At 44.6% G+C, this 14,789-nt stretch overlaps 1 protein-coding gene across 9 annotated transcripts in view; it reads left to right on the forward strand.

Moving 5' to 3' along the window:
- The window catches only part of DOCK10 (dedicator of cytokinesis 10), a 1,740,483-nt gene that overhangs the window by 1,251,309 nt on the left and 474,385 nt on the right, over window positions 1-14,789 (forward strand). For all 9 annotated transcript variants that reach the window (XM_086943899.1, XM_086943900.1, XM_086943901.1 and 6 more), the window contains exons 30-31: window positions 4,719-4,815; window positions 8,847-8,891. In XM_086943899.1, coding sequence (XP_086800025.1) covers window positions 4,719-4,815; window positions 8,847-8,891 — 142 coding nt within the window. The remainder of the gene's footprint in view (window positions 1-4,718; window positions 4,816-8,846; window positions 8,892-14,789) is intronic.

Here is a 14,789-nt window from a genome sequence, read left to right on the forward strand (position 1 = left end):
TTCAGCCAAGTCATCACACTCTCATATTTGTCCATTACTGTCTCGGAGGGTCCATTAGTCCGTGCATCTCTCTCTGGTTCTGATGTGGGCCACTCAGCACTAACCTTACATGCTGTCCACAAGTCTCCTGGTACCACAATGTCAAACAGAGTGTTCAGGTCTATCCATAGTACCTTGGATATTTTTACAAACCTCTCCACCTGCTTATACCACTCAACTGGATTCTCCCTCAATTTCGTGAAGGAGTCGGTAAAGGCTGCTAAATCCCCCCTACTCCATGGCACATGTACATAGTTCCCGTTTGCAACCTCACTCAAAGGGTATGCATCTACTCTCTGCAGTCCTCCCTCCTGGGACATCCCAAGCATGCTTCTCCTAACGGTCCCCTTCTTGGACCACCTTTCTTCCCATTTATTCAGCGCCCTCCACGTCCTTATTCCAGTGATCAGTTCCCTTATGTGTGTTTTCAATCCTATAGTCCTTCTCTCATCTAGGTCCTGGTCTGAATAATGTAGCCTATGGTTACCCTGTAATGCTTTGGTCCTTGACAGGTCTACCATATATTTTCCCGCCAGTTCGACTAATTTCTCATGTACTGCTCTCGCCTTTCGAGTGATGTCCTTTGCCATGAACAGTATTTCATCCTGCTCATACATCGCCATTCTTTCTAGAGGCAAGGTACCATCCACCATGTCATCCAGATCTGACTTTAAGCTGGCGACATCGAGTCTCTTGGCTTTTATCTCAGCTCGCAGTATGTCTTTGTTAGGGTGTTCACTGGTCTCTCTTCCGTCCCAGCTCCGAGTCCTACGCTTAGGCTCTGGGGAGTTAAGGAGAGTCCTCCCTTGTTCCCATCTCTCTAAGTCCCATGCTCGACCATCCTGTCTTGGAAGATGGTGAAACACGGGCCTGTTTCCCCCAATCTCAGTTTGTCCATTCCCTCTGCCCTCCTGTCGCTACTCTCTCGTTGCCTAGTGTCACTCAGTATTCTGTAAGTTCCCTCTCGGCTCCCCATCTCCCCAGAACTGCGTTCTTGTCCATTGTCACAGGGGTTATGGCGAGACCTCTCGCAACTCTCGTTCTGTCCACTATTGCCAGATGCATAGTGGGTGCACTTAAAACTGTTTCTGTACTCTTGCGTTCTCCTATCCCCTTCACTGTGAATTGGGCGGGACACCCCCCCACACTCAGGGCTCCTGTTTCCCGGGTCTGTTCTACCTCCACTCCTGGTATGGCGAGTGTCTCCGCTGCCGTCCGGACCCTTCCCGTCCCACTCCGGACTGCTTTCATCAGCCCCGCAGTGAGTCCGGGTCCTGCTATCCTGGCTTTCCCTTCCAGCTTCTGCTGCTATGATGCTCCTATGAGCCTCCACTGCCTCATCCCACTTCTTCATGTACTCGTTTAACTCCTGGAAGGATTTCCGTCCTGATCCCCTCAGGTCCATCGGCCATCTAGGGCCTCCCGGATCTCCTGTTGGATCTGCTGCTGTATGTACTGGGGTGCTCCAATCTCTTGGTCTTGGCAACTGACTTGGGGAATTGATTGTATCATTCCTCCTTGCCATTTCTGCTCTCTCTCTGTCTATCCGTACCTGTTCCTCCCCACGAGCTCTCTCCGGGTCATAAATCGATACTATAGGGCCTATAGTAACAGGTACTTGCAGGGCATCTGGTAGTGCGTAGGATGTGACACGCTCCGTTTCTGGCACCCTTTGTACCACAAACCTTCCGACTACCTGCTGCACCGGACTAGGTTGGGACAGTTCCTTCTTTGCAGTGGGATCCCAATCTGTAATGGGAAGCGGTCCATACTCCCCTATGCTAGGTCCCCCTTCTCTGTTGGGCTCATCTTTTCCTGTCTCTTTGTTGTACGGGGGTGGTCTATCTGTCAGTAACCTATTTATCAGGCTGTCCTCTGTCTCGCTCTCTTCATCTTCTTCAAATGGGTTTTTGTTTGCTGCTACCTCTATTACTGGGTACAGTTTGTTTACTTCAAGGTTATGCACTCTCCATCTTTTCGCATCCGCATCCCATTTGGCCTCCTGCACTGCTCTTACCGATCGTTTCACCCTTTCTTGACGCCTGTGCTGGTTTCTGTCGTGCGCCGCCCTAATCCATGCATTGAGAGCTTCAAACTGGGTTGGTCTAGGCAGGGGTCTCATTGAGGTCATAACTGCTTTTAGTCGATGTAGCACCTCTAATCTGAACGTCCCGTACTTCGGAAACGTCAGTTCCTCATTTCCTTCTGTAATCTTACTCCACTCTGAAATCCACAATATAGTGTGTAACCCAACATTTGTCCCCATGTAATGAGCCGGCGTACCCTCCGGCGGGGCTTCTTCCCCCTCATATGATCTCCGCCTCTCTCTCTTAAACGCCGCTCTTAACCATTTAAAACATTTCATGATTAATCGTACAATTTCCAGCCTCGCTATTCTGTTTGCTTCCTGATGACAATCCACCAATCCTAGCGCGGCTTTGCTAGCTGGCCTATCACAGCGCGGTCTTGCTCCGGCCGGCCAATCCCAGCGCGGCACTTCCTGACGTCACTCGTCTCCGCTTTGCAGCAGCACCCCTCCTTTCTCAGCTCGTCTCCCGGTCATGCAGGCGTCCCATTTTACACCGAAAAATGACTACTTCCGACCAAGCGGTCACTTCTCTCGACTGTACGTCCACAGTCTATCTGTAATTGTCACCACAACTGACGAAATGTCTATCGTCTCTCTGATAGGTTGCTTACACACACCGTAACTTCCGACCAGCGTCCGTTACTCACGCACTCACTCTTACGTTCCCCCTATCTCGGTCCTTCGGGTGATCAATGGTACCTCATGACCCCCTTCACTCTGGTTGACAATTACTCTGGATGTTCGATACACCCGAACCACTTAAGCTCTCCTTGAACTTAAGATTTGCACCGGTTGCGCGCGCTCACAACCTGTTCCACAGTCACTCTACAGGCATTCAACTCCGCCAGACATTACAACATAGATACAACACAAAAACACCGCAATCTAACACGCATGACCCTTTATACTCACTTTCGACCGATACTGCTGCTTTTCTGTCTCACGTCATCCGGACCTTCTTCGGCGGGCGGTTCTTCCGATCATCGATCTCTAGGGGCCTTGGGGTAATCTAACCTGGCCTAGATCACCTTCCTCAAGAAGGCAACCATCCTCTATAGCTACCAACTGCGGGGGCGTGATTTTAATCACTATCTTATCACTCTTGATCTAAACCCCGTTCTGGTCGACTGAACCTTTATTGCCTGTCATTGAGGGAAGAAAGTGCATCTCTTACCAGGTTAGTTCAATCAGTAATGGACTCGGCTCGGAAAAACCACAAACTACTTCTAAGTTTAAAGATTTATTACAAGGTTAAGGTTAACTGCAAGTACAGGCATCTCAAGATGAGATTCAAAAGATATACGGGCACCACTACATACATGTGCTCCCTGAAAGCCCTCAGGCGAGCAAAGAATACAACCAGGACTAGTTCTAAAATCAAAAGGGCTGCAAGCATAGACACGTATTGTGATCTCTCCGTCATTTACAGCAGGAGGGAAAGGTTCAGGTTAGGCTGTCCCTACCCTGCTCTGGATGGTATCCCTACTTAACAGAATCCCAACCTATCACAAGGTGTCAGCTGTGAATGACTTCCTAGGAAGATCACCCACTCTTAGTCTCTTGGTGAAAACCTATGATCTCCAGTCATGACCCCTCTCTGCCTACCCATCCGCTCTCTAAAGGGTCCTCAGGCATCTGCTCTAACTCCACCCAGGGGTGCTGACCCTAATACAAAAACACAATAACATTTGAGACGCCCCTCGTGAGACGCCCCTCACGTGGTGTTGCTTCTGGCTTTTTCCATGATGATCTTCCTTTGGGCCTCGTGCGTTAGAGATGACCTTGCTTCTCAGACTCTTCTCCGGCCCGCCGATACCCCTCAAACATTCCTGAACCCTCCTCCATGTCTGTACCAGTCTCTTGAACAGAACTCTATTCATCCAATTCTTAATTGGATCCCCCTCGCACCCGCAGACAGACATCTGCAGCTAGGATCCCAATTCTCATAAACTTCTAACAGAAGTTTGCAACTTATTTCTCGGCACAGCTTGGCTCATACGAATACGTGTAAATCAAAAGACTTTGAACATTTCAGGCCTACAACCTTTCTCGCAGGGCTTAAACTAAAATACTATGTTAGCATCTTATTCTTTTTTAATGAGAAAACACATCTATGCAATATAACTCTAACTAATAAACAAAATCATTATAACATTAGTGCAATCCATATTAATGCAAATGAACCCCTTTCCCAAAACTCTTTCAGCTCTGACCATGAGGCCTATTCCGTTCTGTGCCTTGCAGCATGACATTCTCCCATTAGCAGCTACATAACATGGATCAGGATTAATCACGTCTAATAAGGTTATACATTTTCCCACATTTCTGCATTAGTTCCACTTCTATATAAAATCTCTAGATTAACTACACATTACGAAGTATAGGTGAATATATATTTTCAGCACTCATAGCATTTCTCTTATGATTTGTGCGTACTATTTGTAATTTTGGTGTACTCATACATTTTGTTCAGTTTGCGCTCTCTCAGTTACTTTTGTCAATCGGGCCCACAGACAAGCTCTACCTCTGCATAAATTACAGCTATGTAAACCACTAGTTAAAAATAACAATTTTTATTCTAACTTTCCAGATTTTATACCAGTTCAAATTTGATTTTATTCAAGAAGTATGTAACCATGAACACTTCATTCCTCTGTGTCTACCAATCCGATCTGCAAACATCCCAGGTATTATTTTACTTTTCTAAATTTGCTTTATCGTATGTTGTAATTTAAAATCTGGGTTATAAAGTAAAACTGTAATGATGGTGGAGGGGATTGTGATTCATGAAGAGATAGGAGCACTTCCTTCTGTGCAGGAAAATTACATCCTGGATTGTGAGTTGTGCATAAGTGGAGATGGTAAGGGCATCTTAGAAACTCCTCTGTGCAAGCGGCAGGATAGGGTAGTTGCTGGTGAACAAGGTAAATATATATGGATATTCAGATTACATGCATGCAGTCCTTTGGGATTTTGACTTGTGAAGAGGCTACTGGGAGGGAAATTTAGCTGATGAAATTTGCAAAAATCCTGAACTTTATTTTAGGAGAAGCTGGAAAACTTTCTTAAAACTTTGCATTATGCAATTGTGCATTACATTTTTTTTAAAGCAAGCGTGATTGCTACATAGGAAAATCTTTCAAGAGGCTGACTGGAGGCAGGATCACACCTAAAATGTCTAGCCAGTAAACATTTTCTGCTCAAGCCACTCTCGTTCCAATAACTCACAAGCATTTTTTTTTATAAGAGGTGCCCTTTTTTTCCCCAAAAAACAATTGATGTGTGAATTTGGAATACCTGATTTTGCTCTGAAAATGTAATGCTGAGTAATTCCATGATATTCTGAAAACATGTGCAAACAAATTACACAATTTTGCACATCCCTGTTAAAAAAGACTGGGGTTGTGGAGGGAAAAAATAGAGCACTTTTGCTTTAAAATGTTTTTGCTTTTTCATTGTGAGCAAACGCTTCCTTCTTATCCTCTTCCCCCCTCTTGTTATCTCTCTTCTTTCCTTTTCCTTTGTATAACTAGAGAGATGTCCAGAAAACAAGTGCACATGTTCTAACATATGTACTAGACACATGAATGCAGATAGGGGAAACATGCAAACAACATATGTGTTTTAGGAGTACTCTTAATCACAACACACACACAAGGCAAACACGCATACACAAAGGCTCTCATTACTACTGTGGGGTGAAAACTCTGGGCCTGTAATTACCCGTACCATGTGGATATATCCTGCCAGTACCGTCCACTTTTGAGCTAAACCCTTTGAGAGTGGCGAGTTAGCGTGCGGCCTAGGTTTTAACTGGCCATAAAACTGCACATAATATCTCGTTCTTGGGTTTTGCTGCTTCAATGAACATGCGCTGGATGGGAGCAAAGGCTACTATGCAGAGCGGTGGTAGAAGGAGGGAAGTGGGAGGGTGGGGGCCCTGGAGTAGTAGTGTCAGAAAACGAGGTCAGATAGGGCCAGGGGAAGTGCCTGGCTGCTGTTGCAGCCGAGGCCTAAAGGGATTTCATGGGTTGTATTTCCAGCCAGTACATTCATGGCTAGTGTTCCCACACCTGGGAAAAACAGGTACAAAAACAACCAGCCATTTGTGGTTGGGCAGAGTAGAACTCAATATGGGACTTGTGCTTTGCACAGCTGCTAATGAGGGCCAATAATTACAGAGACAGGCATTATCAGCATTCAGACACCCCCACCTTCTGTTTCATTTATGGTAGGTTCCACAGTGTAAGCATGTGTTAAATAGGCAGTAAGCAAAGTACTGAACATTACCCATTGTTTTCTTTTAAAGTAATGCAGATGTATCACATAACAGCTGCAGTGATACCGCATCACAAAGCTGGAATGGACTGGAGTTAGCATTCTCAAAAAGCTTGTGTATACTCTGTGGGCCTCATTTATGAGAAATGACGCATCGCTGCGTGAAAGGAGCGATGCGTCACTTCTCAGTGCGCACTCCTTGTGACATACCTGATGCGTCATATTTAATGTATGACGCATCATGTCGCAAGGAGTTACAGATACGTCAGTATTTCTGACGTATCTGTAAGCGCAAAAGTGACGCATTGCTGGAGTGTGTCACAAAAGGGACGCAACTCCAGCAATGCGTCCTTTCACATGGGGCAAGCCCCATGTAAAAGGGCCTGCGTCAGTCTTACGCCTGTTGTGAGGCAGCCAAAAGATTTTGACGCAACGCCGTCCTAAAAGTGACGCAATGAAATCTCATAGATTTCACTGCGTCACTTCTACGACCCTTCCTTGCGTCAATACGCCCCCCCCTTGCATACATAATACCTGGCGCAGGTATAATGTGGCGCAAGGGTTTACAAAGAGACGCATCTACCTAGATGCGTCACTTTGTAAATATGGCGCAACAAGGCGCATTTTTTACGCCACTGGTGAGTCACAAAAAGTGACGCACCGGCGGCGTAAAAGTGACGCACAGCCTCATAAATGAGGCCCTGTATCTTTAAAGGTGGAAGAAAACACATGGAGACACATTCTGCAGTTCATTCCACTTCCAAGGCTCACAGTAATACCCTTAACACCTGGCATCGAAACACAATTTCTGATTTGTGGAATTACTATAATTTTCCCAAATTACCAAAGATGAAGGCCTCAGAGCTGAAGGTACTGCAGGCTGCCTTGCACATAGACTGATACAAAGGTACCTATCTTCACTTATTTGTGCAGATGTTGGTGCCATGTAGTTTTGTCTCGCGGATCGTGTTTTGGTGGCAGGCAACACTACTTCACAGCTCTTTATTAGCAAGGCAGAGTGTATAATCTGTTTTTACTGTCAGTCTAGTCAATGCAGTCCAGGTTTGACTTTTGGTTCAGTAGTCACTCTAAGGAACGTTATATGGCGCCTGTGTACTCCCAGGCACCATATAAAGTTTACTTGAGCGTAACTAAATTGTGTCTAGAGCGAATAGCTGTCATTCCCCACACCCCAAGCAAGTTTGAGGAAAAACTGTCTGGTATCCCTTTGTGTTCAGACTGCTGAAATAAAAAGAGCAGAAACCATTACACTAAGATTAAAGTGCATATGCAACAGCGGCAAAAAGTGCCTGCGCTGTCCACTCTCCAACAGTACATATAATGGATGTATCACTCGTGCCCCGTTTTGCTTACATGATTGCTGCCATTTTGAGATTGGAGCAAAACACATTTGGAAGCTTAAGCACTCATTGAAAGGAGGGGCATATCAGGACATTCGCTAAAAATGAATGGATCTCCTGTCAACCGTTGTCCTGCTTACCCTTGCTGTAGTTCCCCTGCCTCAACAAGTTGTTAAACAACAAAGGGGTTGGGCTTCTTTACTGTCAGCAAGGCTTCGCCACTCTCTACTGAAAAAACACCAAAAAGTGCCAATACTGACATAACGTAATGTAAGCTTTTTAATTGAATGATAACGACTCTTAATCAATGTTAACCTATCTCATTTCTTTTATTCTTCATGGATATGAGTTAGAACACTAAATGGTAGCAGCACCATTTTGTTTCCAGCAGCAGACCCTCAGATGGCTCCACTGTCAGAAAACCCCAACACGCCAGTCCCCCAAAGGACGGCCTAGTTCAAGGTGTCCCCCATAATCTGCGAGACTCCCAACTCAATAGATAAATTGGTAATTAAATAATTTTTCTGAAAGTGTTCCAACCATGTTGGGCCAAAGGAATGTCAATGAGCAAAGTCAGCCATACCAGTGACAAAGCGGAAATGTAGCTGGCAAGCTGTGAATGGTGTGGTGGAGCGGAGGGCTTCGTCACCTCTAGCATTTTTACGACTTGCTCACCAAACTTACAAAGAGGTCCTTACTAGCTAGTCTTGTGCTACTGTTGAAAGTCTGACCGTACATGAATTTGACCCAAATATGGTAATGTGTAATTTTATTCTGATATGAATGAATACATGTAAGATTTATAGAGTGCTAACTTAGCCAAAGGGCGTCAAGGTGCTGCACACTGACATGCATTTGTTGTTTAGGACAAGAAAAAAATTAATATATTTGAGCGCGAAAAGATCTAAAGCGTCAATGGCAAATGTATCTAAATTTAAATATATGTTAATTGTGTTAGTAAATTTAATTGTGGTTCAACCAAATTTTCCTATTCTCTTCACCTTCAATCTTATGTAATTCATGAGTCTTCAATAGAGGGTTAATTCTTACTTTTTATTTTTTTCATTGCATGCATCAAGACATCGTAACACCTTCAGAGTCAACCATTGGATATAATGCATCAGGTACTGTGGTCAAGGAATGTGTTTTAATGGGATTTTGTTTATATGTTTCGCATTAAAACTAGATACCTTTTGAGCAGTGAAGACATATGATCATATAGTTTTCACATCTTATTTGCCTATTTTTAGTAAAGCTATATACCTTTTAAGCAGTGAAGCCATATAGTATCTGTTAGAAATTGGGGTCTCTAGTTGGCAGAGGGGACCCTTATTCTCGTCAGGGTCAGGGTAAGAAGATAAGAAGAAGATAAGTGAAAATGTTTTATTGTTTCAGTTAATTAAAACCACAACAATACATTTTAAAAGAGTCGACTAATATGTTTAAATATTTCTTGATATATAAGTGCGATCTCTGTTGGTATATTCTAGAGCATTCTCAGTCTAATACCAGGTTTGTTATTTAAAATAGAATAAAGTGTAATTAAAATACAGTCTATCTAACTTAGTGCAGAAGTTCTTGTTTTTTTTCTCTTTCAATGTTCCAGAGAGCTCTCTCTCCGAGCTGCCACAGTTATGTTATCCTTTTGTGGACAGGGTGCCCGGGTGTGCTTTAGCGCTTGGGTGTGGGCTGCAAGGAACTTTAGTAGTAGGCAGTTCAATCGCGTGTCTTCAGGGTTCAAGGTTGCCATAATTGCAGATCTGCACGTTCCTATGCCCCGCTCGTTCATAGACTTTTTTAAAAGAGAGCTTCGAGCTTGAGCTAGATTCGGGCAGATACAGACAAGATGAACGAAGTCCTCATTACTCCTTCCGCATAGTCTACAGATTTTGAGTCCGTCGTGCACCCAGATTGGTTGGTCCATAGTCGATGGAAATTTCCCCAGACGGAGTCCCATCAATTTCTGTTTTCTATGAGCTGGGAATGTGATTGTTAGATAGGGGGCTGCCACGAGTGTTTTATAGGTTGATATGACCATCCATGCGTGCTTTCTGGCACTAAACGTGGCTTTATCGAGTAAGAGGGAGTGAAATTTTGTTGACTTATTTATAGCATGTTTGAACGCCGGGTAAGGCAAGTTGAGTTCCCAAAGTTTTCTTGTTCCGGTCTCAGTTATGGCTTTTTCAAGATACTGATTGTATGGGGAATTAACATCAGATCTTATTTCTTCCCATAGTGCTTGGTGCAATTCCGAGGCTGACGTGTTCTGCTTCAATGTGTACCAGTACTTAATGCTTGCGTACTTTCTTCCCAGTGTCTCGTTTATTTTTCCGAATTCTAACCTCGTCTGAGCTGGTGAGGCTCCCTGATGTATGTGGAAGGTGGATTTGAAGATGGCTGTCTGCATTTTGTTAAGCAGATCTGCGTCTTTCCCATGCAATCCTACACTGCCATATGACAGGGTTGGAAGAACTTTTGCTTTTATTGTTGCCAGTAGAGGTTTATATGATGGCCCGAGAGCTTTTTAGCCAAAGATCTAAAAGCAAATGAGAGTTTGATCTCTGAGTGATGTACAACATTTGCTGCTGGTGGCTTTGTCGGTTATCAAAGTAGAAGCCCAAGTACTTGAAGTTGGACACGGCCTCTAGCTTTGTTCCCTCCAGGTAGATGTATGCACTGGCTGTCCGCCGCCTGGTGATGAGCATTGTTTTTGTTTTTGTTGTGTTTATCTCCAGGTTGTTGTTTATTATGAATTCTGCCAGCACTGCTAATAACCTTTGGATGCCAATCTTCGTTAGGTTCAACAGTACCACGTCGTCCGCATAAGATAGATGAGTTAGCGGAAAGGAGCCAAGTTTAGGTGGATGGGATGGGATCTTATTCAGACTTTGTGTTAGGTCTGCCATAAAAAGATTAAAAAGATGGGGGGCTAGAACACAGCCCTGCTTTAGACCTTTACTGGTATTAATTTTCCTTGAGAGCCGTGTTCCATTCCCCAATTTAACTGCCATCCAAGTGTTGGAATAAAGGAGCAAGATCCCTCTCAGGATTTTATCCGGGATGTTCCAACTGCACAATTTCCTCCATAAGATGTTCCGATCTACACTGTCGAATGCTGCCTTTAGGTCAATAAAACACAGATGAAGGGGCTGTTTTCTTCGAAGATATTTATTGGCTAGCACTGAGAGAGACATAATATTTGTCAATGTCCCAGTTCCTTTCCTGAAGCCTGTTTGGTTCAACGGTATTCTCTTTGTGTCATCGGACCAGTTTATTAGATCTTCCAGGACGAGGGATGCAAAAAACTTCGCCTCCACGTCTAGGAGGGCGATCAGTCTGTAATTAGCTGGGGATGTTCTGTCTCCTCCTTTAAAGATTGGTGAGATTATGGAGCCCTGCCAACTTGACGGTATTTCGTTTACAGTTGTTATCTCTTCGAATAATTTTTTTAATTTCCTGCACCAAAAGTCCGGATCAGTTTTGTAGACTATTGGAGGGATCCCATTCGGCCCTGGAGCTCCGTTGCTACGTGACTTCCTTATGATTCTTCTTATGTCCTCTTCACTGTACCTTGCTTGTTTGACCTTGTTTGTTACGTCCTTATTTTCCCGTGGGCTGACCACGTCACGGTAAAGCCTGGTTACTAAAAGATCCCCGTCTGGTGATGGGTTTTCTCTGCGTTCTTCCTTATTGTTTGATGATTGCATGCAAGATGTTCTTATTCCACCGCTGGGAGTGATACTCCCTTTTCTTTTTTGGGACACTTCATTAGTAGTTTGTTGGATTGCCCCTGAGTTAGGCTGGTCTAGTGTTGTCTCTGAGAACCTCTCTGTTAAACACGCGACCCAGTCCGCTTCTTGGACATTAGATGATGTTGGATTTGAAGGATGATTTAAGCTGTTAATAATCCTCCAAAATGCGTTTGAGTTGATGTTCTTGGCGGTGCAGAGTAGTTTTGCCCAGAATTCATCTGTCAGAGATCTTTTGTGTACCCACATTTTCTTTTTATATTCTTTCTTGAGGTTTTGTCTTTGGACCCAGTCTTTGGATGACGTAGTTGTCTTTTTTAACGCTCTGGCATTTCTCCTTATCTCTATTTTGAGTTTTGTCAGATTCTTTGGCAGAGGAATTTTCTTATTCGGAGGTTGTGCTTTATTTGGAACGGACGTACTTGCTGGTAATTTTTCCGTAAAGCTCTCCCATTTTTGTATTTGGGTACCTGTTGTTCCCTCACCCTCTATTTTTAGTCTCTGCACATTTGCCTGCAGCTCATCGATGTTGGCCATTGTCCAGTTAAGCCGTTTTAAATTGGTGGTCGTGAGGTTATCTCCCACTGTATTACAACTGTGATTTTTGGTCAATTTTAAATTGAAATAAATATGCTGATATGAATGATCACTTTTTGAGGTGTGTTCTATTGAAAATTGCTGGACAAATGGCAATAGTGGGAGAGAGACTGCTGTGTAATCGAGCCTTGATGCCGTCAAAGTTCCTAGATGGGTGTACTGTGGTGGATTGTCACCTTTGGTTCTTCCGTTAAGGAACTGCAGCCCTTGGAATTCCAGGCTAGTTACCAGTTTTCGACCAATTGGATCGAATCGCTCTGTTTGCAGCTGAGTTTGAGGTTTGACATTCCAAAATTCGTTGTCAGCTGCTATAATCTCATCATCCTCGGGCGTATAGATTAAATTTGAATTAAAGTCACCTGTTACTATGATATCCCAGGGTGGATTATTGTTTCGAGTATCCCTGATTATGGATACTAGCTGATCCAATGTGGCTTGTTTCTCTTTCGCCTTTGGAGGTGCCTAGAGGTTAACCAGTAGTGTCGGAGTTGGTCTGCCTGGCATAGTTAGTTTTATCAATTGCATGTTTGGCCCATGTGGGGCTATTTGTTCTGAGTTAATCTTGATGTCCAACGTGATATTAAGTGATAATCCCCCTTTCGGTCGACTGTAGAAGAAATTTTCCTTGCTGGTATATTGAAGTGGGTGTACCCAACAAGAGGTAGCTCCTCCAATGCCCATGTTTCTTGGAGGGCAATGATATCACATGCTGTCCAATTGTGAGGGGGCAAGCCTTCTTGCATCCATTTCCTCGCTCTGGCTATATTCCAGGACAATAGGTGGAAGGTTTCCTGGGCGCTATCCTTTTGAGGTTTTTTGGGAGGTCAATTATTTTTCTGTTTGTTTAATGTGTCTGTTAGCCAGCGCCAGTAGGCGGCGTCATCCTTGGAGTTTATTTGATTACCTGTTGTAGTTAGGGGATGGGTTGTTGATGAAGGGCTGTTCCCTCTAGCGTTCCGTAGTACTGAAATTGCCTGCTCCTTTCTTTCTATCCGATTTTCTTTTTTCCCTTTTGTCGCCGGACGAGCTTCAAGAGGGCCTGGGTAGCGTGGTTTTGCCGGCCTGGAAAGTCTTAAGGGGGATACATTTCTAATATAACCCGTGCTCACCCCCTTGGTAGCTTGGCACAAGCAGACAGGCTTATCTCAGAGGCAGTGAGTAAAGCATTTGTGAACACATACAGTAATTCTGTGAAACCACTACAAATGGACACCTCACCAGTTTAGAGAAATAAGTAATATTTATCCAAACCAAACAAGACCAAAATGACAAAAATCCACAATACAGTAATAAAATCATGACTTTCAAATGGTAGAAATAGTTCAGCTCAAAGCAAATTGCAGATGCAAGATTTTTCACACAAAGTACCTTGGATGTGTTGTGCACGCAAACAAAAAAGGTTGCAGGAAAGATGATGTGGAGGTTTCTTACACTCAGGAAAGGTGATGTGTCAGTTCCTTGCTCCAGGGGAGGTGATGGGTTGATTTCTTACTGCGTGGGTAGGTGATGCGTCAGGTTCTTACTGCAGACCCCAACGATGCAACAGACTTGGCACATCTATGCGATGCGACGATGCATGGGTTCCTGCAGCCGCACAGCAGGCTTGCATCGGAATCGGTGCGGTGATCTTTGACTTCAGAGATCGGTGCACTCGATACAGCGTGCAGCGATTTCTTGAGCAGTGGGCAGGCACTGTGACAATTTCTTTGCCGATGCGTCGGAAGCCGGTGCGGATGAGTCAGCTTTTTGAAGTTGCATTACTTTTCCAGTTCCCAGCGGCAAACAGCCTCCAGAGGTCCAAAACAACAGCAGGCACCTCTTAGTAGGTCAGAACTCCCAGAAGGAAGTTCAGGGGAGCTGTTGGTGCAGTCGTCGTGTCCCTGAGACTTCAGAACAGGAGGAAAGCTCAGTGTTGAGCCCTATAAGATCTTCCTCAAGCAGGGGACACCGCAGACAGCAAAGTACTTTTCCCTTTCCTTGGCAGAAATTTGCCACTGCAGGCCTATCCCAAACAGCACAGGGGCAGTATTCCTCCTCAGTTTCTCCAGCTCGTCTCCTTGATAAAGGTTCCACTTGATTACCAGAAGTGATCTGAAAGTCTGGGGTCTTCTGGGGTCTGGGCTACTCTTTATATACAGTAAAATCCTTTGTTCTCTGGTGGCAGATAAGCCCTGTGCTCAGTCAAAACCTGTTCTGTCCTCTCTGGTGCAGCTTCCTGGCAGGAAAATAGAAATTGGCACTATTTCACAATCAGGACATGCCACATGCACCAGGGCATGTCCTGTATTTCACAGACACTGCACCCTGCCCACAGGGCCTACCTTAGGGGTGGCTAACATCTAAGAAATGGGATGTTAGGGCCTGGCAAATGGGTGCCCTTGCCAGGTCGACATGGCAGTACCAGACTGCACGCTGGCTCTGCAATGGTAGGCCTGAGTTACATTTACAGGCTGCTTATGTGGGTGGCACCATCAGTGCTGCAGGCCCACTGCAGGCCCACTAGCAGCATTTGATTTACAGGCCCTGGGCACACACCAAGCACTGAACTATAGACTTACCAGTAAATCAAACATGTCAATCATGGAATCACCAATCCATAATAACAATAAACAGGGAAAGCACATGCACTTTAGCCCTGATCAGCAGTTGTAAAGTGCCCAGAGTCATAAAACCAAC

Source organism: Lissotriton vulgaris, chromosome 11 (genome assembly GCF_964263255.1).
Source record: "Lissotriton vulgaris chromosome 11, aLisVul1.2, whole genome shotgun sequence".
Taxonomy (NCBI): Eukaryota; Metazoa; Chordata; class Amphibia; order Caudata; family Salamandridae; genus Lissotriton; species Lissotriton vulgaris.